Source organism: Primulina tabacum, chromosome 4 (assembly GCF_025594145.1).
Source record: "Primulina tabacum isolate GXHZ01 chromosome 4, ASM2559414v2, whole genome shotgun sequence".
Classification (NCBI taxonomy): Eukaryota; Viridiplantae; Streptophyta; class Magnoliopsida; order Lamiales; family Gesneriaceae; genus Primulina; species Primulina tabacum.
In genome coordinates this window covers 7,969,450-7,995,263 of record NC_134553.1, presented here as the reverse complement: position 1 = coordinate 7,995,263, position 25,814 = coordinate 7,969,450, and the positions used below count along the sequence as shown (strand labels likewise).

Sequence of the window (25,814 nt, the reverse complement as noted above, 5' to 3'; positions counted from 1 at the left end):
GTTGAAAATAATAGTTGTGAATATTGAAAATTAGTGTGTGATGATGTATGTTGATGTATTTATTTTTGTATTATTTCCAAAAAAATTCTATAAATATGTATTTCAATTTGTGAAGAAAAAACAAGTGAGTGGAGAAAATTTTATAAAGTGTGCAGTTTAATATATTTTGTGAGTTTGAGATTTTTACTTTTTACCGTAAATTTTTACTTTTAACACGTTATCAGCACGATACTCAAAGATTCTCCATATTTTCATAGCTCGAAAACACAGAAAAAATAACAATATTCAAAAGTAAGAATATTTATTTTACTGTTTATTTATTTTTATTGTGTACATATTTAATATATAATATCATGTTATTACATAAAAGGAGTTTATGACACATCATTATAATAAAGTGATGTGATTATTTATTACAATGCTTATATATTTTTATTGTGTTACTGTTTAATTATTATATATATATATATATATATATATATATATTTGAATAATATCATGTTATAATATAAAAAAAATTTATGACACCTCATTATAATAACGTGATGTGATTATTTCATTATTTATATACTTTTATTGTGCTATATATTAATTATACACACACATGTGTGTGTGTGTAATGTCACATTATTATATAAAAGGAATTTGTGACACCTCATTATAATAATGTGATGTGATATACATAATTATTTAAACGTGATTAACATTATATACATCATATTATTACCATAAAATTTAAATATACATACTGTAGGACTGAATGTTTACCGCTTTATCAAAAGATATAGCTAGTGGTAATGGTGCAACTCAAATCTTTTAAACCGCACATCAGCTCAAACATCACGGTTCGATCGCTCTACCAAGCAGGGACAATTATTGCATGATAGGCTAGTAATAGTTAATATTTTATTTTCATATTTCCCGTTATTTTAACCTCCGATATGTTTAATTGACACATTTTTGTGTAATTTTATTGTAGGAGGAACTATTACGGTCTTGGAGCAAATTTGAGCTAAAAAGGTGATGTTTATCACATTTGAAGTTTCCAAGATAGAGTTGAAAGTGAATGCCCAAACTAGAAGAAGTCCTGGAATAAGGTGTGGCCACGCCTTATGACGATACTTCAGCTGCCAAAAATTGCAAACAGGGGAAATCTAAATAAAATAGTATCTATTATTTTATATTTTATGTTTAGGGTTAATTAAGAGATAGTGGGCTTTTTATATTTATTTTTTGGACCCAAATCATACTCACTATTCACGTGAAAGAAGAACAGAGGCGGCAAGAGAGAATTCATTCACCAATCAACACAATCTCACGTAACAGAAGAAAGAAAAGGAGGCGGCAAGATTTTCTCACAATTTTCTCCAACAACTCTAGTACTTCATTTTATTTATTTATTTTTATGGAGATTGTAAATCAAACTATGTTAGGCTAATTTTCTTAGTCTGATTCAAAGGATAATCTACTGTTTAATTTTATCACTGTGAGATTTTTTTTGCACTTTAATTTATTATTCTTGTTCGCCCAAGTATTCGTTGATTTATGATTTAATTATATGAATGTTGTATGTCAATTAATCTGACAATTTAATTTGATGTATGATTTTGTAATGCTAACCATGAATTCAGTGATCCGTAATTGTCATGAACGATTGGAACATGCGTAGCCATAGATTAGGTGTGTGTGCTATCATAGCATATTTAATCTAAATAAATCAACGAAACTCAATCTATCAATTGCAGCTATCTCGGTTGTTAGATTTAGGATTAACTGTTTTCACAAAACGAAAATGCTATTTTTAATTAATATGGAACGCTATCGTGTCCAGTTAATTATTGATAAGTTTTGACTGGATGCTGGGTTTGGTCAATTAAATTAGGAAAACGCAAGAATTTTAGCGGCTATCCCTATTATTCTAAGGTTAATTGCTTGGAACAACTTGAATAAATGATTGTTAACCGATGAACAGTGAGATAATTAAATGGTAGAATCCCCTTGAATCAGCATTTTCTCGTATTAAATTCTTCAATTTATTCTCGTCGATTAATTTTCAATTCTAGATTCAACATTCTTTCTTGCTTGGTAATTTTAGTTTAGATTATTTTATTTAGTAATTATCAAAACAAATCCCCCCTTTTTATTTTTATTATCAAAAGAAATAAATCTACCGTTCCTTGTGGATTCGACCCTACTCACCATTACACTCGTTTTTATTTAAAAGGGTAGGAATTAATTTGGTGGTCAACGACAGCACATCATTGCACCCAACGATCTCTCTCCCAATAATTGCACTCCTTGCAATCAATGAGAATCGAACTCGTGACCTTGGTTCTGATACCAATTGTAGGACCGAGTGCTTACCGCTTTACCAAAAACTATAGCTAGTGGTAATGGTGCAACTCAAATCTTTTAAACTGCACAGCAGCTCAAGCACCACGGTTCGATTGTTCTACCAAGCAGGGACAATTATTGCACCCAACACATACATTTATTTTTCTAGATTTTGTAACGGTCATAAACGACTAGTTTTTACCCTATAAATATGATTTTACAAATACATTCAATCACTCCAAATTTATTATTCCTCCCTATAATTTTCTTCATCAAAATTTTCGAAGAAGAAAAATATGGTTCTTTCAAGATTATTTGAATAATTATTTTGGTTATTATACTCAATAGTCTTGTATTTATCGGAGAATATCCACCTCGCGTTTTTTTTTAAGAATGCTTGTACTTATAATTTATCTGTTACGTTGTATTGTCATATTAATAGATTTAAAACTTAACTAATAAAATGCATTGTTATTATATAGTACCACCATGTCAAATTTGACAAAGCTCGAATTTGTTTCGCTCGATATTACGGGAAAAAATTTTATGCCATGGACTTTTGATGTAGAAATGCATCTTGGGTCATTGGGTTTAAATGAGATCATTCAAGAAAATGATATCTCATCATCACAAGAAAAATCAAAAAGCTATGATATTTTTACGTCGACATCTTGATGAAGGATTAAAATTTGAATATCTTATTGAAAAAGATTATGTTGCTTTATGGAAAGGATTAAAGGAAAGATTTGAACATATAAGGGAAGTTATACTTCCGAGCGTCTGTAATGAATGTAATACGTTAAGATTCAAACTTTTAAGAAAGCAAATGATTACAACTCGGCAATATATCGAATAATCTCGCAATTAAAATTTTGTGGACATGAGGTTACGGAATCGAAAATGCTTGAAAAACATTTTTCACTTTTCATGCATCAAATATAACTCTACAATAACAATATAGAGTGCGTGGATTTGCGAGATATTCTGAATTTATCGGATGTCTTCTTGTGGCGGAAAAGAACAGCGAGCTGTTAATAAGAAATCATCAGTCCCGACCTACTGGATCAACATCATTTCTGGAAGTAAATGTTGTAAGTAAAAATGAATTTAAACATGAAAACCAAAATCAAATTCAACGACAAGGTTTTGGTCGAGATCGAAATCGAGGTCGTGGTCGTGAACGTAGACGTGGAAGTGGTCATGGTTGCGGCCGTGATTTTGAAAACAATCGAGATAGTTACTTCTATAACTCATCTCAAAAGGGTGTCACGAACCACCCACTAAAAAGGTATAATGAAAACATTAGTGTAAATGAAAATCACTCAAAACGATTTGAAAGTTCCTGTTTTAGATACGACACTCCAGGACATTGGTCTCGTATTTTTCGATCCCCCGGACACCTTTATAAGCTCTATAAAGAATCAATAAAGGAAAAAGTAAAGGAGACCAACTTCACTGAACACATTGACCATTTGAGTGATTCAACTCATTTTGATGCTGCAGATTTTATGCATGATTTCTCTGAAAATGATCAATATATTGATGGAATAGAAATGTAAAATATTTTATGTGCTCATATGCTAATGTTTTATTGTATAATTATGATATGCGTTATATTTTTCAATAAATTACATATTTATTGTTAGTAATTTTTTCATTGCATATTTTTTTGACGTTCAAATATGGAAAATGCTATGAACAAAGCTAAATAAAGAACTAATCTTATGGAAGTTTGCATACCTAATAGTGGTACAACACAACTATTTTTCGAGATAAAAGATATTTTTTGAAACTAAAACAAAAAAAAATAATGGCGAATACAATATCAGGTCATGTAGACTTGATTAAAAGTTGTGGTAAAGTACATTTTTTTGTTAATTAATGATACAAAATTTCTGATAAATGATGGTTTATATTCACCACAATCGAAAAAATTTTGCTGAGTTTTAATGACATATATTCTCATTGGTATGATACGTAGACAATAAATGAAGAAAATAAGAAATAAATGTTGCTTACCACGTATAAATCAGGAAAAAAATATGTAGTTGAAAAACTACCAATGCTCCCTACTTGATTGCATTATACACATATAATTCCAATTGAATCATATATGATAGTTGATAATTCTTCAATATTAATCAAATTGACATGATCGATTAGGACATTCTGGTTCAACAATGATGCGAAGAGGTCATCCGCAGAAAGACCAGAAGATATTTCGAAATAATAAGTTTCAATGTAAAGCATGTTCACTTGGAAAACTTATTATAAGACCATCACGGGAAAAAATCCAAACTGAATACAATGTATTCATGGTGATATTTGTAGGCCAATTCATCCACCATGTGGACCATTTAGATATTTTATGGTATTGATCAATGTCTCTAGCAGATGATCACATGTATGTTTATTATCAACTCGAAATGTGACATTTGCAAGATTAGTTGCTGAAATAATCAAATTGCAAAATCAATTTTTCGATCATACAATCAAGAAAATTAGACTTGATAATGTTGGTGAATATACTTTCCAAACTTTCAATGATTATTGTATGTCAATGGGAATTATTGTTGAACATCATGTTGCTCATGTACATACACAAAATGGATTAGCTGAATCATTGATTAAACTTTTACAATTAATTGCTAGACCAATGATTATGAAAACAAAACTCCATGTTTCTATACGGGGACATGAAATTTTACACACTGTTTCATTAATTCGCATCAGACCAAGTGCATATCACAAATACTCTAATTGCAACTTGCCTTTGGTAAAAAAACCATACATTTCTCATCTGAGAATTTTTGGATGTATGATATATGTGCCTATTGCACCGTCTCAACGAACAAAAATGAGACTTCAAAGAAAGATCAGAATTTATATAGGTTATGATAGCACATCATTAATCATTCGATATCTTGAGCCTCAGACAGACGACGTGTTTACAGCACGTTTTGCTGATTGTCATTTTAATGAGTAAATCTTCCCAATGTTAGAGAGATAAAAGAAACATAACGAAAAGAAAATTACATGGTATATATCATCATTGTTACATCTGGATCCAAGAACTAAACAATGTGAAAAAAAATATACAGCAAATTGTGCATTTGCAAAGAATAACAAATCAAATACCAGATGCATTTGCAGACACAAAAGGGTAACTAAATTATATATACATGTTGTAAATGTCTCTCCTCGAATTGAAATTCTAAAGAAACAAATTAAAGACACTCATGATGTCATAAAACGATTGAAGCGTGGAAGGACAATCAGTTCCAAGAATAAAAATCCTCGAAAAAGAAAATGCATAGAGAAACACGATGATCACAAAATAGAGAATCATGATGAAAATATTCTGTTAGAACCACAAACTGATGAGAATCATGAAATCTCTATCAATTATATTAATACTAGAAAAATATGGAATCGAAAAGATATAAAAGAAATTGATGAGATATTTTCTTACAATGTGGCATTTCATATCATAAATGACAATGAAGATCGTGAACCAAAATCTTTTGGTAAATGTAAAAATCGACAGGACCGGATAAAATGGAAAGATATCATCCAAATTGAATTGGATTGTAACGTGTTTGGACCTATAGTCCTTACACCTGAATGTGTAAAACCTGTTGGGTACAAATGGGTTTTTATTCGAAAGCGAAATGAGAAAAATGAAATAGTAAGATATAAAGCTCGACTTGTTGCACAAGGTTTTTCTCAAAGACGTGGAATTGATTATGAAGAAACGTATACTCCCATTATGGATGCAATTACGTTTCGGTATTTGATTAATTTGGCGGTATCTAAAAATTTAGAAATGCGTCTTATTGATGTTGTCACAGCTTACTTATACGGATCATTCGAAAGATTTAAGATGCCTGAAGCACAAAGTTTAAAACCCAAAAAATGTTATTTTGTGCAATTGCAAAATTCATTATGTGGGTTAAAGCAATCCGGTCGAATGCGGTATAATCGATTAAGTGAACACTTAATGAAAAAAATATATTTAAACAATTCAATATGTCCTTGCGTTTTCATTAAAAAAAACAACATCAAGATGCGTAATTATTGATGTATCTGTTGATGATTTAAACATCATTAGAATGAATAAGGAAATTCAAGAAATCGTGTTGTACTTGAAGGAAGAATTTAAAATGAAAGACATTGGAAAAACAAAATATTGTCTAGGTTTGCAAATTGAACAAAAAGAATGTAGAATATTTGTTCACCAGTCAACTTATACAGAAAAGGTCCTTAAACGTTTTAATATGGATAGATCAAATTCTTTAAGTACTCCAATGGTTGTTAGATCATTAAACAATGAAAATGATCCATTCCATCCATATGAAGATGAAGTTATTCTTGGTCCAGAAGTACCATATCTAAGTGTTATTGGTGTCCTTATGTATCTTGTTATTCGTACAAGACCTGATATATTTTTTGCTGTAAATTTATTGGCAAGATTTAGCTCGTATACAAAAAAAGATATTGGAACGGAATTAAACATATATTACATTATCTACAAGGAACGAGAGACTTGATATTTTTGTATTCAAAAGATACCAATCAAAGTGTAATTGGTTATGCTGATGCTAGGTATTTATTTGATCTACACAAAGCACGTTCCCAAACCGGATATGTATTTACTCGTGGAGGCACCACAATTTCTTGGCATTCACATAAATAAACACTCGTAACAACTTCTTCAAATCACGTCGATATTATTGCACTACATGAAACAATTCGTGAATGTGTGTAGGGGTGGGCAACGATCGGTTTGATCCGGTTTTACTCTACAACGGTTCGGTTTTCGGTTTTGAATATCTCTAGCCCAAAAGCAAACCATTTTATCACGGTTCGGTTCGATTTTTTTGTAATACGGTTCGATTTATACGGTCGGTTATATACGATTAGCTAAAATTTTGTTAAGAAATAAAATTATACGTGACTTTATGCCTCTAAAATCTGAATCATAGTATTTGTCAAACATTTAATTTGTAGGACTTAATCTTATATATATTTATAGGTATTGGCAACCATTTTTACAATACAGTAACCACAAGACCCATTTTCACAATATAATAACCATTATTTCTCAATTATTGATAGGTCTTGGCACCCATTCTCATCCCCAGCACAAAGTTAAACATCGCTGCTTACTCCCACAAAATCCTTACAAAATAATCAAATAATAATATGGTTAGCATTGTGTTGTGGTCTGCATACCTGTGGTCTGCGGACTATGGTGAGTGCCGAGTGATGACTGATAGTTGTAGTCTTGTAAACGATAATGGTGAGTGGTGAGAAATAAAAGAAAACGGCGGATATAAAATTGAGGGTTAAATCCTAATAGGCCCATTATACATAAAAAGTCTTATACTTAACAATATAGCAAATTATACATAAAACCCTATACTTAACAATTATATGGTCGGTTCGGTTTTTTCGATTTTTTGGAGGAGTAAAACCGAAAACCGAACCAAAAAAACGAATTTCATAAATTTTAAAACCATAACCGACCGAAAAACCGATAAAACCGAACCATTTAAACCGAATTATTTGTTCCGGTCGGTTTTTTCGGTTTTTCGGGTTTTATGCCCACCCCTAAATGTGTGTGGCTAAAATCAATGACCCAACATATCCAAATCTCACATGGATTATTATTCGACAAGAAGCCTATGACACTATATGAAGATAATGCTGCATGTGTTGCTTAAATAAAAGAAGAATACATCAAAATCGACAGAACTAAACATATTCTCCCTAAGTTCTTCGCATTCACCCATAAGCTTGAGAAGAATAAATATATTGATATTCGTTACATTCAATCAAGTCAAAATTCATCAAATCTCTTCACAAAGGCACTTCCTACGACAATATTCAGAAAGCATATATATAATATTGGTGCGCAATCTACGAAATTTGTGAAAAATCGTTCGTGTTAACATGAGGGAGTGTTTACGTGACTGTACTTTTTTTTTTCTCTTACTATAATTTTTATCCCAATGTGTTTTTTCTAGTAAGATTTTTAACGAGTCAGTATAAAAACACGTAATGAAGACAATCATTATATCATGATCGCCATCACAAGGGGAGTGTTGAAAATAAGAGTTTAAATTATTGAATCTTAAAAATAAGAGTTGTAAATATTGAAAATTAGTGTGATGATTTATGTAATGATGTTTTTTTTTTGGATTATTTCGAATAAATTCTATAAATAGGTATCCCAATTTGTGAAAAAAAACACAATTAAGTGTCGTAAATTTTATAAAGTGTGTAGTTTAATATATTTTATAAGTTTGAATTTTTTACTTTTTAACGTAAATTTTTTAATCTTAATATTATTAATTTTTATTAAAAAGAATTTGGTTATTGGTATATTGATGAAAATCGAAAAAATATACGACCAGCTATCCAAACAAGACTTAGGAATGCCTTGCTTTACAAACCTTTTACTCGCCGCCCGGGTTCCATAATAATTTCTGCTTATTGCCAAAATCTGCCGAGAACATTCGATTCAAGGTTTTCGATCGATCGAGATGAAGATGGAGATGAACAACGATGTGGAAATTGGTGGACATGATGTTATTGTGGCCAGGCCTAAGACGAAGATCGTGTGCACGCTGGGGCCGGCGTCTCGCTCTGTTCCCATGTTGGAGAAGCTTCTTCGTGCGGGGATGAACGTCGCTCGATTCAATTTCTCGCATGGATCTCACGAATATCATCAGGAGACACTCAATAACCTCCGCCAGGCTATGGACAACACCGGCATACTCTGCGCCGTCATGCTCGACACCAAGGTTTATTTGTTAGATTCATTCGATTTTTTAAATTCCTTTTTGTTGGTTTATGTGTTTTGTTTTTTTGTTTGTTTGTTTTTTCTGTTCCGTGGTTTACTGTTTTCTTCTCCAGCCTTTAGGTTGGTCTTTTGTTCCTCGCTCGAAATTTACACTTAATTCCATTTCAATTTATGTTTGTCTGCGCTGCGGTTCCGTACCAGGATCGTTTATTTTTTGAAAATATTTCTTCCCTTTGGTCTTATATGTTAGACTTTTTAGTTTTTAGCTTTGATTTATGTCTAGTCCTTCCTTGCTTTGTGTTCTTTTGGGTTTTAAACTGAAGGATTAATTCAGCGGTATTCTTTTTTTGTTTCTGGTTACTGAACAAATGATTAATATCCTTTGTGTTCTTTTGGGTTTTAAACTGAAGGATTAATTCAGCGGTAGTCTTTTTTTGTTTCTGGTTACTGAACAAATGATTAATATCAATCTGAAGTTCTCTCTCTGTTTTGGTTAATTTTTTATAGTTAACTGAAACAAGAGTAGCCCATGTTGAGAATATGAATATGAGACGTTGATCATTCAGATTCTTGCATAACAAAGCAAATCGAAAAGAAAAAAAGATTTGGCGTTGGTATTTTTGTGTGTGTGTGTTATGAAGATGAGACGTTGATCATTCAGATTCTTGCATAACAAAGCAAATCGATAAGAAAAAAAGATTTGGCGTTAGTATTTGTGTGTGTGTGTGACTGAAGACTATTCTAGTGGAGCCATAGGGATTCCAGTAGAGTTTAACCTGGTTATATACCATCATTACTCGTATTTGGCAGCTTAATGTAATGTTTATTTTAATACAGGGTCCAGAAATTCGTACAGGTTTCTTAAAAGATGCCAAGCCTATCCAACTGAAGCAGGGACAAGAGATCACAATAACCACTGACTACAACATCAAAGGTGATGAGGAAATGATCTGCATGAGCTACAAAAAATTGGCAGAGGATGTAAAGCCTGGTAGTGTTATATTGTGTGCTGACGGCACTATCACCTTCGCTGTTTTGGCTTGTGACAAAGAAAAAGGCTTAGTACATTGCCGCTGTGAGAACACTGCGGTTCTAGGTGAAAGGAAAAATGTCAACCTTCCTGGTGTTATCGTGGATCTCCCAACTTTGACAGAGAAAGACAAAGAAGATATCTTGAAATGGGGAGTTCCAAATCAAATTGATATGATTGCTCTTTCCTTCGTTCGAAAAGGTTCTGATTTGGTGGAGGTCAGAAAATTGCTGGGTGAGCATGCCAAAAGCATCCTTCTCATGTCTAAGGTCTGATCTCGTTTCTTCAGCACTGTAATATATGAAGCTTGGAAAATTATTTGTTGTGCAAGCCACGCATAATTTGTTTTGAGTTTTACTAGCTTACTAGTTTGGACGCTCTGGAAAATGATGCAAGTATAGCTATGTTAATTTTTGGTTTTATTTGTGATGTTGCCAGAGTGTTATCTACAAATTTACTTTCTTTTAGAGAATGTACGTTTTGTTTTGTGTAAAGCATGCATTTTACATTGACGAGGTTTCTGGCCTGGCTCTGCCTGGAGGCAACTGATGTGTGCATATTGGGTGTCTTTCTATAGGTTGAAAATCAAGAAGGGGTGGCGAATTTTGATGAAATTTTAACCAATTCAGATGCCTTCATGGTGGCTCGTGGTGATCTGGGCATGGAAATTCCAATAGAGAAGATATTTTTGGCTCAAAAGGTGATGATATACAAGTGTAATATCCAAGGAAAGCCTGTGGTCACTGCAACACAGATGTTGGAATCAATGATCAAGTCTCCGAGGCCAACTCGAGCAGAAGCCACGGATGTTGCCAATGCTGTTCTTGATGGTACAGACTGCGTAATGCTCAGTGGTGAAACTGCTGCAGGAGCTTATCCAGATCTTGCGGTCCGTACCATGGCCAAGATTTGCATAGAAGCTGAAAGCACAATTGATTACAGTGATGCTATTAAAAGAATAATGGCAAATGCACCAGTTCCCATGAGCCCATTGGAAAGCCTTGCATCATCAGCAGTTCGAACAGCTAATTCAGCTAAAGCAGCTCTTATTTTGGTCCTGACTAGAGGAGGCAGTACCGCGAAGCTAGTGGCTAAATACAGGCCAGGCATGCCAATTTTGTCAGTGGTGGTTCCTGAAATAAAGACCGATTCATTTGATTGGTCGTGCAGTGACGAATCTCCGGCCAGGCACAGTCTTATATTCAGAGGACTTGTTCCTGTTCTTTGTGCAGGATCTGCTAGGGCTTCTCACGAGGAGTCAACTGAGGAAGCTCTGGAGTTTTCTCTTCAGCACGCTAAAACAAAAGGACTCTGCAAGGTGGGAGACGCTGTCGTGGCCCTCCACCGTATTGGGACCTCATCTATCATTAAGATCGTCACTGTCAAGTGATGCAATGATGGGTGAGTTCTAAATTTTCACGAACTTCAAGCTGTTGATTCTTGCTTATGATATTTACACCGTAGGAGTAATAAAATGAGCTTTATATTTTAAGTCTTCACTTCTACTTTTGGACAAATATGGATTGATGCGTTGTCCACCATATTCATCAAGCCTATTGGGTTGAACTTTTGCTGTAATTTTGCAATAATTATTGAGTGAATCTTGGAATTTATATGGGGTTTACATTACGCATTAGAGATGGAGGCATTCCTTTTCCAACCTTTTGCTTGGGTTGGCTATTATATACATGTGGTGACGCACAAATCAGCGAATGTTTCTTTATTGTAAAGCAAACCTCGGAAGAGTGACAAAATTGCCATTTAATCTCATTATTTGTTTGAAATAAATTCTTTAATTTCCCTTGCAAAATAAAACGGCCATATATCGATCAATAATTGGACAAGTAGAAACTCATATATTGTAATTGTAATTGTAATGTAATAAAAAAATCCATCCGAAGAAATAGAAGTACTGTATCATGCTGTGCAAGTTTCTCATTCAAATTTTTTTCCAAAATCACTTGTATCTTCACAGTTATTTCTAAACATATACTCATGTCTTCAGAATCACCGGTAAATTTATTTTAAACTATGTTACCAGGAGGGACAAAATTATATTCCGAAGTACGTGTGATTCAGGCAAGTCTATGTTAAATTCATAACAAACACAGATTCAGCACATAAAAAATATTGGCCTAAAAATCTTGTAATTAATTTTAATAAATTAATATTAAAATTAATTACACTTCCAAACGCTTCGCAGCTGATCCACAAAGCTTAAAAGTTAAAAGCCAAATCAGAGGTGGTAGAGTCAGGAAACATTTATTCAAGACTAAGAACTGAGCAACTTCAACAACAATCACGGTACATGAATCTCATAGAAGTATCTCAACTCTTGAAGTACACAATGTATAAGTGAGTAACGACGACAATTAAGCTGGCTGCATTTGATTGAATCGTCCCCTTTCCTTCAAGTGTCTGCATGTTATCGAATCAGCGTAAATTTAGTCATTCAGCTCTACGATAGTTTTATCTAAATATGTTGCAAGAATATCAAATCTTGATCAACTAGAAATATTTCAACTTTACCATTCGGGGAGTAAGAGCTCCTTGTTGAAAACTCAGAATTCGCCCTTGAAATCGACATGGATAGCTGAGTAGAGGAGAAGACGTTCTTGTCGGACCCATCTTCATCATAAAGATTGGACCATGACACTTTGGTCGTGGGCCACTCGCTGAAGAAAGGGTGCACTAGATTTTGATGCTCCTGCTTAATTTGCCCCAGTGAACAAAGCTCGTTCCCAACAACACGGTGCTGCTCCCGCTGTTTTGCCATGGCATCGTTAATGGTTTTAAAAGCACGTGGCATGATTTCTTGAGAAGAGGAATGTCCCAAAAACTGGGAATCAGAGCTCTGCTTCAATGAAGAGCTCGAACAAACTTGGGAAGGCAAGTAACACCATGTTCCGCTACCTGCACAAGAGCCTAAACCCAGAGAAGCTTCCGGGGAGAATTTATGCTCATCAGAATGAGAAGTTGATCCATGGAGGTACCTGTACGTAAAAAATCTTGTTACCAAAAAGGGCATCAGTTGGGTAGAGCAAACTTCTTCCTTGAAGGAGCACAAGCTTAGTCAAGTAGAACAAGGATGCACCGCTTGATGCTCTCATCAAAAGTAAATCAATGGGGACATGTCCGTACAGCTGAATATGCATTAAAAAGGTCAATAGCTCCTGATAGACACCAAAAAACTGGACCAAGCTTCTAGCCAGCCTACTTCTATAAAGATGAGAACATCAAATAATCCATTTTTAAACCCAATGTCATAAATCTTCAGGTCATGGGGGGAGAAATATTTATCTTTATAGTTTATACCCCACTGTGAAACATATCTCAAGAGAAAGACAGTTGTCTCAGAAGTCATTACTAGAATTATGAATGCTAGATTTTGATTCTTAACTTTCATGACTAACTATTGCCTACTGGCACAACCATAAACAGAAAGTTCTTTTGTTTAATTTTCAAATGTGAGGATGGGTGTGAGACTTAAATTTTCTCTCTCGCATCCCAGGTTTGATATTATAAAAAACAAGAGAATCCACTTGATAGAAATATGTTTCATTCTGCATGCATTGCTTCGTGTCATTCAACTTCCTCGCATCTAGCTTGCAAGTCTTGGTTAAGAAATAGGAGCAGAGAAAATGGTCCAAGGCCAACTTCTGTTTAGAAGTTAAGGACACAATAAGTGGAAAAATGGCATCAATTTTTTTTTAAAAAAAATCACGCCCACCTACTCACTCCCCTACAGGGTATGTTGCGAACATAAGACCTATATTCAAACAAACCAATGGCTCCACACTGCACGATTTAGTCGGCCAAAAATGGTGTTAATTATGTTCAAAGAGAGGAAATTCCACCACCACCATGACATGTTGCGTAACTAGTTAGTTTATTTAATCTTCTAATCTACCCAATACTTCAAGTCTACAGCAGCACTCTTCAGGTTCATGGTCAGGATTCATAGAAAAAATTCACTTCCTATGATCCAGCCATCTCCTAGGTGTATGCTCCTCATGTTCCTCACATAACCAGTGTGACAGTGTCTGTAACTCCATTCTTGTTATTTGCTTGGTAGCGGTATGATGTGAGAAAATGGATCCTCCCATTTCTATTAACGAACAAAACCATTCGAGGGAGCTACGGTGGCAAACCCGGTCACCTCCCTCTCTAACATTTTTCTATTGACTTGTACTTTTTTTTTACTAAACATTCAAAAACATGTTTTCACTCTTCATATTTATCGTTTTTAGTTTCAAAACTTATGCCTTCGCAACAGCTATAAGCCACATTACTAATTTGATCTAACCAAATGACTAGGCTTAACAAATGTACCTCAAATCCTTGTTATGGATCCCATAGGAGAGAGGCTCCATCTGCAGCTTCGTCACATTTCTTCCTAGAGCTGATTCTTCGGAACTACCAACAGAATATAATGACATATTTGGGAAGCTTCCACTGCTATTATTGCTTCCAGTAGAGATGTGAGATATCGTAGTTGACAAAGACTGCGAGTTAGATTGAGATTCCACATGCTTTCTTGAACGGTTGCGACCTCGGTGCATGTGCCGATCGCAATATTTGGAGTCTGGATGTGCGTCTTTGGAGCATCTCCACTTCTTCCCATCTGTCCTTCGGCATCTTCCAGGCTCAGGATCAAATTTCTTCCCATAGTAGGAACAATAGCCCGCTACAAAACAAACACCCAAATTTAAGTTCACCAAATAAGATTGTCTGATATTCACTGTACCGTGTCATGCTATGTTCTGATCTTATATTACGTTTTTTTTATGCACCCAATGACATGCACTAGTTCGACACTGTCACCCAATGTAGCATAAGCCCAACCGACAGTATAAGACATGCCACAGCATCAATGTTGTAACAAACAAGCTGATATTAAAAAAAATTTAAAATTCATTCCCCGAAAAATGGTAAGTTCTCTAATATGTCACAAACATAGAGCAACAAATTCTATAACAGATCAAGTATCTTGAAGGACATTACATCATCATTTACAACCTACAGTTGGCAAAGAAAACAACATAGATAATGATAGCAAAACACACGCAAAGCTTCCAATGGCTTAGTCAATCCTATATAGATCCACCAATAAGCAGGTTATCCTTCAGTTTTCCGATCAAATATGACAATAATCAACAGGAGTGAAAGTCACATTCATGCTGATACTAATTACCTACCATTATCAAATCCACTACTTACTGTATCTCATACATACACAATTAAACTTCCATTTATGTCTTTAAGTTTAAACAATTGTCAATATCAAGACAGGGTCAGAATGTCTCTTTGAACCAAATGTTGAATGAAATCGATTAAAAAGGGTGATGATTACACGAAGGATAGTGGAATAAACGGGACGCAAGGGCATCAAAGCTGCGGCGAATCGGCATAATGAGGTCCGGTGGGATTGGAAGTCCAGCCACCAGGTACTTATATATCGTGGCTTGGTGTTCCAGCTCCTGCCACTGCACTGCAGTGAATGGTGGCCTATACCCTCCGTAAACTACCTCCCCTACCCCTCCCCCTCCCCCCACCACCGCAGGTGCAGAAGCCGTGCCACTCATTTTTACCTTCTTTTAACTCAACCCTCCTTTAAAAATGACACTTGTAAATTTAGAAATAAATTATCCTCCTTTATCTTCTCGCCTAACCTGCATCAAGAAATGGAAAAATCACAATCAGTCACAAAAAAAAGCACGAAGAAGTGCACGGTGGCTACTTTTTTTGTGCACCTATTGCTTTATCTATTTATCCTTGCGGGAGTGGAGAAAAGGGGTCCAAGATAAGAAATTTCTTACTTCCCAGAAAAGCTGCTTCCACATAATGGATAAAGGGAAAAGGAAAAAGAAAAACAACTTGGTATTTGAACTCAGGTTCAAAAAGACACAAACATGTGTATAACTGTAAGTCTGTAACAAGCACTTGTTAAAAAAAAAAGCTGCAGTCAGAGAAAAATCAAGAAAACGTGAACACCACCATAAAAACACAAACAAATAGACACCATTTGCAGTGTGTGCAGGAGAAAGACAGAGTGTGTATTCACCTAGTGAAGGGACGGATCTAGGGTTCGGCCAAACATGGGAGGTGAACCTCAAAATCAGAGAGGAAAGTGGGCAGCTGCTGAAGGAAGACAAAAAAAGATGGAATCTTCGAGTACATAGAGAGGATATAATAATAATGCGAGACTTAAAGATGAGAGAGTGTTGGTGACCTCAAGTTCAGTACAATGATAGGAACATTTTCTTGGTGAAGTAAATAATGGAAAATGGGGGGTTTTCAGTGATAATGATGAAGAAGGTGGGATATTTGTGTGTTGATGTTGGAGGAAGCATGGTTGGGTGGTGGGAGGCAACGTGGGATTGGGGTGGGGTCGAGGCTGTTTGTGTGGTCCAATGATGTTTGCACTCACGTGATTTTGTATGATGATCTACATTATGTCGTCGGGATAGGACACAAGCACGATGATATTCTATCAAGATTATCAATTTGGTATTCTGGTGGTCATGTTCAGTGTATTTGTATTTGTTATTTTTTTTATTTATTTTAATAAAAAATCTTTTTTATTAAAAAAAAAAAGATTATGAATTTGGTGTGAGATTTTGAGTTTGAGGTTTAATTATAGATAATTCTTTGAAAAAAAATACAAGTATGATCAGTTTGAAATATGATTAAAGATCTATAACGTATAACAATTACACCAACGCGACGACGCATGCTTCTACAATATTTTTTATAGTTTATTTTATTTATATTTAAATTAAGATAAAAATGTAATTATAAGAAATAACGAGGGACGATATTATAATTTTGATATATAAATTAAACTTACAACATGATGTTTAGAAAAGTAAGGCTCTGCTAAGCTATACATGATTTACATTAAAATTTTAACACTTTATTAATATATAATTATTAAAATAGACCACGACATCAAAAATTAGTTACTTTAAAGATCTCAAACTTAATAATATAGTATATATATCTATGTTATAAATATATTGAGAAGTAACCTCATATATATATATATATATAACCAGAATACATCTAAATTAGTTGCCTTCTTCAAAATTTGTCATGTTACTTTCATAAATCTATTTCTCAATAGTAACTATAGTATTTTATATATCACGTAAATTGTCTATGTTAATAAACTAATCTTTTGATATTTGAATGGAGTTATATGTTAATTTTTATCTCAACAATAAATTCATCATCTGCGTTCGCTTATAACACTCTCTTTGATTCAAAGAAGAAAAAATTTATATAATATTTATCTTGAGGTAAAAATTTGTGTGAGACGTTCTCACTTGTCATATTTTGTGAGACGGATATCTTATTTGGGTCATTCATGGAAAAGAATTAATTTTTATGTTAAGAGTATTACTTTTTATTGTGAATATCGGTAAGATTAACACGTCTCACAGATAAAGATTCGTGATATTGTCTCACAAGAGACCTACTCTTATCTTGAATCCTTGAGAAAGAGACTAGATGGAACATTTGCATAACTAGGAGTAGAGGTGTAATCAAGTTGAATCGAGCCCGAGCATCACACTATTCGAGCTCGACTCGAAATTTCTTTGAAATACTCGAGCTCGAGCCTAACTCGATGGGTACTGATGTTCGAGCTCGAGCTCGACTCAATAACTGTGGGGACCCAGACACTAATCATCTTCTTAATCATCTTTGGGATTTAATTATTAATTAAGATAAACAGGGTCTAAAAATTTTTCTTTTTTTTTTAAATGTAAGTTCGGAACGTAATGGAATTTAACTAATATACATCTCAGTATAAAAGTACAATAATGTACAACACTTATTCAAACTAGTCTAAGGTTCAACTGCTAAATTTCAAGTATTAAACCAAGTCGACAATAAGTCCGGAATCACCACTCTAACTCATCTTCTCTCTTCATCTTCTTGACCCCGATCATGTCCCACCTGTTGTCATGCACACATACAAACAAGACAACAGCCGGATAACTCCGGTGAGAATAAATCTCAGTATAAATAATGTATACATGCAGTTAACTGAATTAACATAAAAGCATGAATTATATCTTATCACATGTAGCATAATCAAACAACATGTATCAATACCAATCTGTAAATAATATCTGAATCGTAATCTACGAAACATAAATCAATACAACTCTATAATCAAGTTCTAGTCTCGATATCTAAGACTCGACTCATCTCTCATTCTAATTTAGGGATCCCAGTGAATAAGAACGTAACAAGTCTCTCACCTACTACTACCAGTCGCGGTGGCGGTACGTTCTTATTTCTGGACTTTGGTCTAGCTGTATCGAATAATCTACAATAATAACAATGTCTGTATCTTAAGCATATCGATACACCAAACGTCCAGTGCCTTGGCGTATCTACCAAGACTAAGCCTAGTCTGACAATGTGCAATGGGTCAGTGACTATACTGTCAAAATCTAACCCCTCTGTCAGTGACTCTCACTCAATAGCTCTCTGCTTTCTACTTCTAATTTAATAGAATAAACATAATCATTAAAATACAAAGGTATAAAAATAATACCATACAAGTATGTGGTTTAGGGAAACTCGAGTTAAATCTAACTCAAGTCGATCTCCCAATTAACATCAATTTATACCTTTCTCTTCTCGGTCTGATGAAGACGAAGTCTTGTATTCCAATCTGTCCATACCCAGTCTGGCAATGACAAGTCACATAAATACCATATCAGTATATAACTCAATTCAAGACTTGTTCTGATCAATACTCAAATCAATACATAATCTGATCCATATCTGAACAATGTACAATCTAATTCATATCAACGATATCACGATACAATCGAAATCATTACTGAATCTGATCAATCTAAATCAACTGATGTTTCGACGACATAACGATACAGTCTCGATAACCCCGTGAATCTCAACATCACAGAGATACTACCAGAATTCATAATCAGTATCAATACAATTCCTAATCTCAATATCGGTACTCTTAAAATCAGTAATAACTCATTTCAGATTAATCTCATATTACGGTAATAAAATCTCGGGCCTTACATTTCTCCCCCTCTTAGATCTGAGTTCGTCCTCGAACTCGCAAGTATTCAATTCAGATATATCAGAAGAATGTATACAGAGTTTAAATCAGAAACTCATCTCAATGAATCCATTCTGAAATCTCAATCTCATATCAGATTCTGTCTTTCAAATAATCTCTTTGCTATTCTGAAAATCTTACTGTGTTTTCAACAACAGAATAATTTTCATTTTCTTCTGAATCAGTTTCATTTTTCTTGCTCTATCTCTGACTGTATTAGATCTTATCTCAGATATCTTTGAGACATTATTCTTATACCAAAAAAATCTGCAGTACTTATTGTACAATGCTTCGTATGTTGCTATCCCAATACTCATTTGATGATTCTCATTGTAGCCGAATGCACCAAGTGACAATGCATCGTGTTAACTAGTGCTAACATCCAGCACTATAGCTCTATACATAATCTCTCAGATCTGGATAGTATGCGAAGGAGTTTGTGGTATATTCTGCCACAAGTACAAAATCACGCAAAAATCACAATCTGATATAATCTACTGTGGCATTCTGGTTACTCTGACCACTTCTCTGACATCGATCTGTGTCATTTGGTCATGTTTGTACGTTATCTGGTACAAACTAATAGATATAGATTGAACAATCTGTCAATCACAATCATATCATATCACAATCTGGAAAGTATTGCAGTGGTCTCATTACGAAATTCATCGAAATATACTCCCCGTGTCTAGTCAAGAATATACAAATTCTGTAATAAATCTTCTGATTTCTATCTTTCTGTCTTCATTTATTGGCGATTTAGACATTTCAGTACAATTCCTGCCAACATTTCCGTACAAATTCTATTATAACTGATTTAATCTGTCTATATCAAAACTGTCTGTCCGAATATTATGCATTCTCCGTCACCAAAATGAAAACTGAATCCACTACTGTGTGTTTCTGACACTATCTGTCAATTTCAGATTCGAACTATTTGGTACAAACAAATCAGTTAATAATATAAATTAAAGAAAAATACCTACCTGGTATTCGGTTCTGACTATCGATATCAAATTCTGTTGTACAATTCTGAAACATTAGACATCACAAGATAATCATTCTCATACAGTAAAAATCACATATCTGTCACTTTGATCACGTTCTGAACTGCTGTAATTCTCGAATTCAGCTCTGATTCGGTTTGAACTGTATATAATCTCAACGGTTCACAATAATCTGTATCAAATACTTATCTAGAAGCTAACAATTCCCATGCAGTTCAAAACATAATCGGATAAGATAATCTGCCAACTCAGACAAAAAAATAAATTTATGACGTTTTTGAACTTTCTGATCATTCTGATATCGGTATCGTTCTCAGTCACTGATCACAATCTCAACTGTGTCAAAATCAATCGGTATCTTAACTTCAGATATCGCTTATTCTGAATACAATCTGTTTCAAGCAAAATTCTTATCTGAATAATTTCTGTATACAATAATCACAATTCTCAGAGTATTCAATACAATCTTCAATTGTTTGATTCAATCGATCAGACGCTGCGAATATATCCACATATCATAGATATAATAAGCATAAATCATTAGAATACCTCTGAACATACTGAAACATGCCACAGAGAAACACTAAATCATATGTAACTCCTGATCGGTACTCTTATAGTGATCTTTCAATTCTTTCAATTCATTCAGTGACATTCTGTACATTCAATATCATTCTGTACTGAATTCTAAAACACAAACAGTACCTGGTATCAATTCAATTCTGAAATCTATCTTCCTGATATAAAGCAAATCCAAAATCTTATCTAGGAAGACGTCAACCAACTCGTACATCACTTGGCAAATCTTCCAATACTAGGCTCGATTTCAGCATGTCTACTGAATACATAAGGATACCATCTGCTCCTTTCTGTATCAATCGAGTCATAAACAATACAGATATCAAAGAAATTCTAGATCTAGAATCTTTACCGTAGAATTTCTACTCATCAGCCCTATCTGGCCTGAATCTTATATTTTTATGGAAGGAATCTACAATAGTTCTGTACTTGTTCAGCATATTAATATCAATAATGCGGTCAAATCAGAAACACAAGTACATCATAATCTAACTCGACTTTATTCTCATCTTACTGTAGTATACAATATTTCACAGAAATCTCTGATATCAATCTTTCTTTCCAAAAAGTAAGGGAATCAATACTACAGTACAAACAGACTCAACAGATACAGCATATCTCAATGCAACTCAGTCAAAGATAATCGTAGGGAATGCATTAGTATATATCAATACCTATGCAATATAATCATAAAAGAACAGTACCTGCCACTATATCATCAGGTGTGTCCGGTGTCTGTTCCTCGGTCTTCTGCTCCCTAAAATCTTCGGGAACTTCTCTGAGGACAGACTCTAGCAAAGTGTCCCGGCTGTCTACAAATATAGCAACTACCAGTCACTCCCTGGCATTGCTCCGTGGGATGTCTCCCTCCGCAAGTTCTGCAATATACTCCAGTATAACTCGGGCTGGAACCACTGGAGCTAGACGAACCACTCAGTCCGCTCCCTAACTTCTTAAACTGTTTCTTTCGAGCTTTCAGAAAATCTTGCTTTCCACTCGTACTGCCTTTATCAAATCTAAGAGGGAGTTGTTGTGTTTGGAGTGGAATCACATCCAATCTTTCTTGTTGTCGAATCAGACTCACCTCAGCTCTTTTTGCCCTACTCAAAGTATCAGCAAGATGGTAAGGTCGCTGCATATTTATCAATGCAACTATCTCTGAATTCAATCCTTTGATGAACTGCTCAGCTACAGCTTCATCATTCCCAGCTATCTGAGGAACAAAACGCAGTAGAGTAGAGAATTTAGCAACATATTCTTCAATATTCAGTTGGCCTTGTTTCAAATTCTCAAACTCTGCTCTTTTGTCTTCTCGGTATGAAACTGAGAAAAATCTTTGATAGAATTCGGCTTTAAAGACTTCCCACGTGATCACAATATCACGTTGTTCTAATATTCCCTTGATTGTAATCCACCAACTCCTGGCGGCCTCTCGTAACTGGTTGGGCACCAATTTAATTCTCTGTTCATCTGAATACTTAAGCAAATCAAACAACAGTTCTATATCATCTAACCAATTCTGACACTCTTCAGACATCTCAGTACCCCTCAAAATCGGCGGTTGAGACGACTGAAATTTCTTCAACTGTATTTCCGTCGGAGTTTCTGATATATCTATCTGTTCAACCGAAGTATTGCCCCGTTCTGAAATTCTTCTAGGAGGTATATCTGATTACCAAAATCATTAGTAACCCAAATACTACAAACATGTTCCATTCTTTCTCGGATCATCTTACTGCTGATCATGAATCAGATCTGATTCATACTCAATAATACCTAATACCAACTCAAATCGGATAATCAGGTAAACATGTATTTCAAAGCAGTAAATCATAGTATCATGCTAGCATACATAATGTAATTCAACATTAAAATAAATCTCATGCTAGCAATCACATGGAAGGAAAGAAAACTCAATCTACCCCGTTCATTCTCTTCTATCTCAGTCTAAAGGATCTATTGCTCTGATACCACCTGCTGTGGGGACCCGGACACTAATCATCTTCTTAATCATCTTTGGGATTTAATTATCAATTAAGATAAACAGGGTATAAAAATTTTTCTTTTTTTTTAAAAAATGTAAGTTCGGAACGTAATGGAATTTAACTAATATACATCTCAGTATAAAAGTACAATAATGTACAACACTTATTCAAACTAGTCTAAGGTTCAACTACTAAATTTCAAGTATTAAACCAAGTCGACAATAAGTCCGGAATCACCACTCTAACTCATCTTCTCTCATCATCTTCTTGACTCCGATCCTGTCCCACCTGTTGTCATGCACACATACAAACAAGACAACAGCCGGATAACTCCGGTGAGAATAAATCCCAGTATAAATAATGTATACATGCAGTTAACTGAATTAACATAAAAGCATGAATTATATCTTATCACATGTAGCATAATCAAACAACATGTATCAATACCAATCTGTAAATAATATCTGAATCGTAATCTACGAAACATAAATCAATACAACTCTGTAATCAAGTTCTAGTCTTGATATCTAAGACTCGACTCATCTCTCATTCTAATCTAGGGATCCCAGTGAATAAGAACGTAACAAGTCTCCCACCTACTACTACCAGTCGCGGTGGCGGTACGTTCTTATTTCTGGACTTTGGTCTAGCTGTATCGAATAATCTACAATAAAAACAATGTTTGTATCTTAAGCATATCGATACACCAAACGTCCAGTGTCTTGGCGTATCTACCAAGACTAAGCCTAGTCTGACAATGTGCAATGGGTCAGTGACTATACTGTCAAAATCTAACCCCTCTGTCAGTGACTCTCACTCAATAGCTCTCTGCTTTCTACTTCTAATTTAATAGAATAAACATAATCATTAAAATACAAAGGTATAAAAATAATACCATACAAGTATGTGGTTTAGGGAAACTCGAGTTAAATCTAATCAAGTCGATCTCCCAATTAACATCAATTTATACCTTTCTCTTCTCGGTCTGATGAAGACGAAGTCTTGTATTCCAATCTGTCCATACCTAGTCTGGCAATGACAAGTCACATAAATACCATATCAGTATATAACTCAATTCAAGACTTGTTCTGATCAATACTCAAATCAATACATAATCTGATCCATATCTGAACAATGTACAATCTAATTCATATCAACGATATCACGATACAATCGAAATCATTACTGAATCTGATCAATCTAAATCAACTGATGTTTCGACGACATAACGATACAGTCTCGATAACCCCGTCAATCTCAACATCACAGAGATACTACCAGAATTCATAATCAGTATCAATACAATTCCTAATCTCAATATCGGTACTCTTAAAATCAGTAATAACTCAACCCTGGTATCAAATCTCAATCAATTCAACTCTGAAAATCATAACAATTGTATAATCAGTCTATTCTTTAATCTGACTTCAATTATACAATGCCTACTGTAGCAGAAACATCATATCTGATTCATATTCAATTCTGATAATATCATAATTTCAAATCATGTCTAAACGTAACAAAATTACGTCCAGTTGTAGCCTACGTTGTTAGGAACACAGTACTGAAGTCGGATTTAAAATGGAACGGACGGATTCTTTGCAAATTGAATTCTAAAATCACGAAGTAACACTTCTCCCCAAACTCTCGATTTTCTTCTGAATAATCTGAAGGATAAACGAGTATTATATATATATATATATATATATATATATATATATATATACATACCATGCATGCAGCAATTCGTGCATGTTCTGCACGTTGCGCGCATATGCGCGCACAAAGTCGCGCATATGCGCCGGTAGTTCGAACTAGCATTCTGTCAGCTCGCGCATATGCACCATATACGTCGCGCATATGCGCCGAACATTCTGCCCACCCCGCGCATGTGCGCCATCTACGTCGCGCATGTGCGCGAAAGGTTCTGCCTTCCTCGCGCATGTGCGCCCAACGCGTCGCGCATGTGCGCGAGGACTTCTCCTTACATCTCATGTCAAATCTTTTTTCGGCTCTCCCGGTCTGATCCGTTCCGTTTATAATCATCTCGATTAATAAATAAATCATTTCAGATTAATCTCAGATTACGGTAATAAAATCTCGGGCCTTACAATAACGTATCGAGTTACTCGAGCTCAAAAAACCCGATTTTTTTTTAATTTTAAATAAATTAATTAAACTCACAAACATGTCCGGTTATGAAAAAATTTATTTGTACAAATTGAACATGAAAAATTTGAAGATATTTTTTTAATCTGTTGATTCTGTTCAAGATCTTTGGTTTTATCAAATAAAAAAATGGAATAAATTTTTATAAAACTAGTTGAGATGGTTCAGATCCAGTTCATGGCCGTTTAGAATACATGAATTAATGGTACGTGAGACTTTCTCTTATTCTCGTAAATCTTTATATAATTTATTTCGAACACTTTTATTCACAAATAAGCGTTTAATTCAAACTTCTTAACCAATTATATTCCACCATGGTGTTAGATAGAAAAAAAATCTCTCCATCCTCATTGTATAAAAAAAAAAGCGAAAATGTTTTTTCCGCCAAGGTGACGAAAGCACACCATACAAAACTAATGCGAGTGTAAAAGACTATCACCCAAGTGATGTATATGTTTCTAGTTCATGATTACTCGAATATTTCGTACACACGGTACTAGCATATTAAAATTTGTGTAATCGATCCATTCCGGCCCGGGTTCGGTCTGGATCCAAGCCGAATGTGGTCAATGGTGTTGGCCCGGAACCACGACTGTGACCATGACTGACTATAGGTTGACCTGTTACGCTTTTTGCTTTTAAATAACGTCGATCCGCCTGGTCGGATAAGTTGAATTGCTCGGTCGACTGATGAGTTGCCTGTTTTCTTGATTTTTTAAAATTTACGGCCACGATCAAGTGAACATTGGAGATCAACGGTCACGATCAACCGATGAAACGTTTACGAGGATAC

The 25,814-nt window shown here is 34.6% G+C and overlaps 2 protein-coding genes across 3 annotated transcripts; one reads left to right on the top strand and one right to left on the bottom strand.

The window, feature by feature from the left end:
- The first annotated feature begins 8,740 nt into the window (after positions 1 to 8,740).
- Positions 8,741 to 11,785, top strand: LOC142542949 (pyruvate kinase, cytosolic isozyme). The gene is made up of 3 exons (XM_075649884.1): positions 8,741 to 9,143; positions 9,980 to 10,441; positions 10,750 to 11,785. The coding sequence occupies exons 1-3, from the start codon at positions 8,883 to 8,885 to the stop codon at positions 11,560 to 11,562; spliced, it is 1,536 nt and encodes a 511-aa protein (XP_075505999.1). The 5' UTR covers positions 8,741 to 8,882; the 3' UTR covers positions 11,563 to 11,785.
- Positions 11,786 to 12,351: 566 nt separating this feature from the next.
- On the bottom strand, positions 12,352 to 16,486 carry LOC142542948 (growth-regulating factor 4-like). Of its 2 annotated transcripts, XM_075649882.1 has the most exons (5): positions 16,237 to 16,486; positions 15,526 to 15,844; positions 14,505 to 14,859; positions 12,702 to 13,165; positions 12,352 to 12,590 (listed from the first exon to the last, which is right to left on the bottom strand). In XM_075649882.1, the coding sequence occupies exons 2-5, from the start codon at positions 15,755 to 15,757 to the stop codon at positions 12,583 to 12,585; spliced, it is 1,059 nt and encodes a 352-aa protein (XP_075505997.1). In that variant the 5' UTR covers positions 15,758 to 15,844; positions 16,237 to 16,486; the 3' UTR covers positions 12,352 to 12,582. The 2 variants fall into 2 exon arrangements, with proteins under 2 accessions (XP_075505997.1, XP_075505998.1); XM_075649883.1 differs by having other exon boundaries at positions 15,526 to 16,486.
- Positions 16,487 to 25,814: the final 9,328 nt, after the last annotated feature.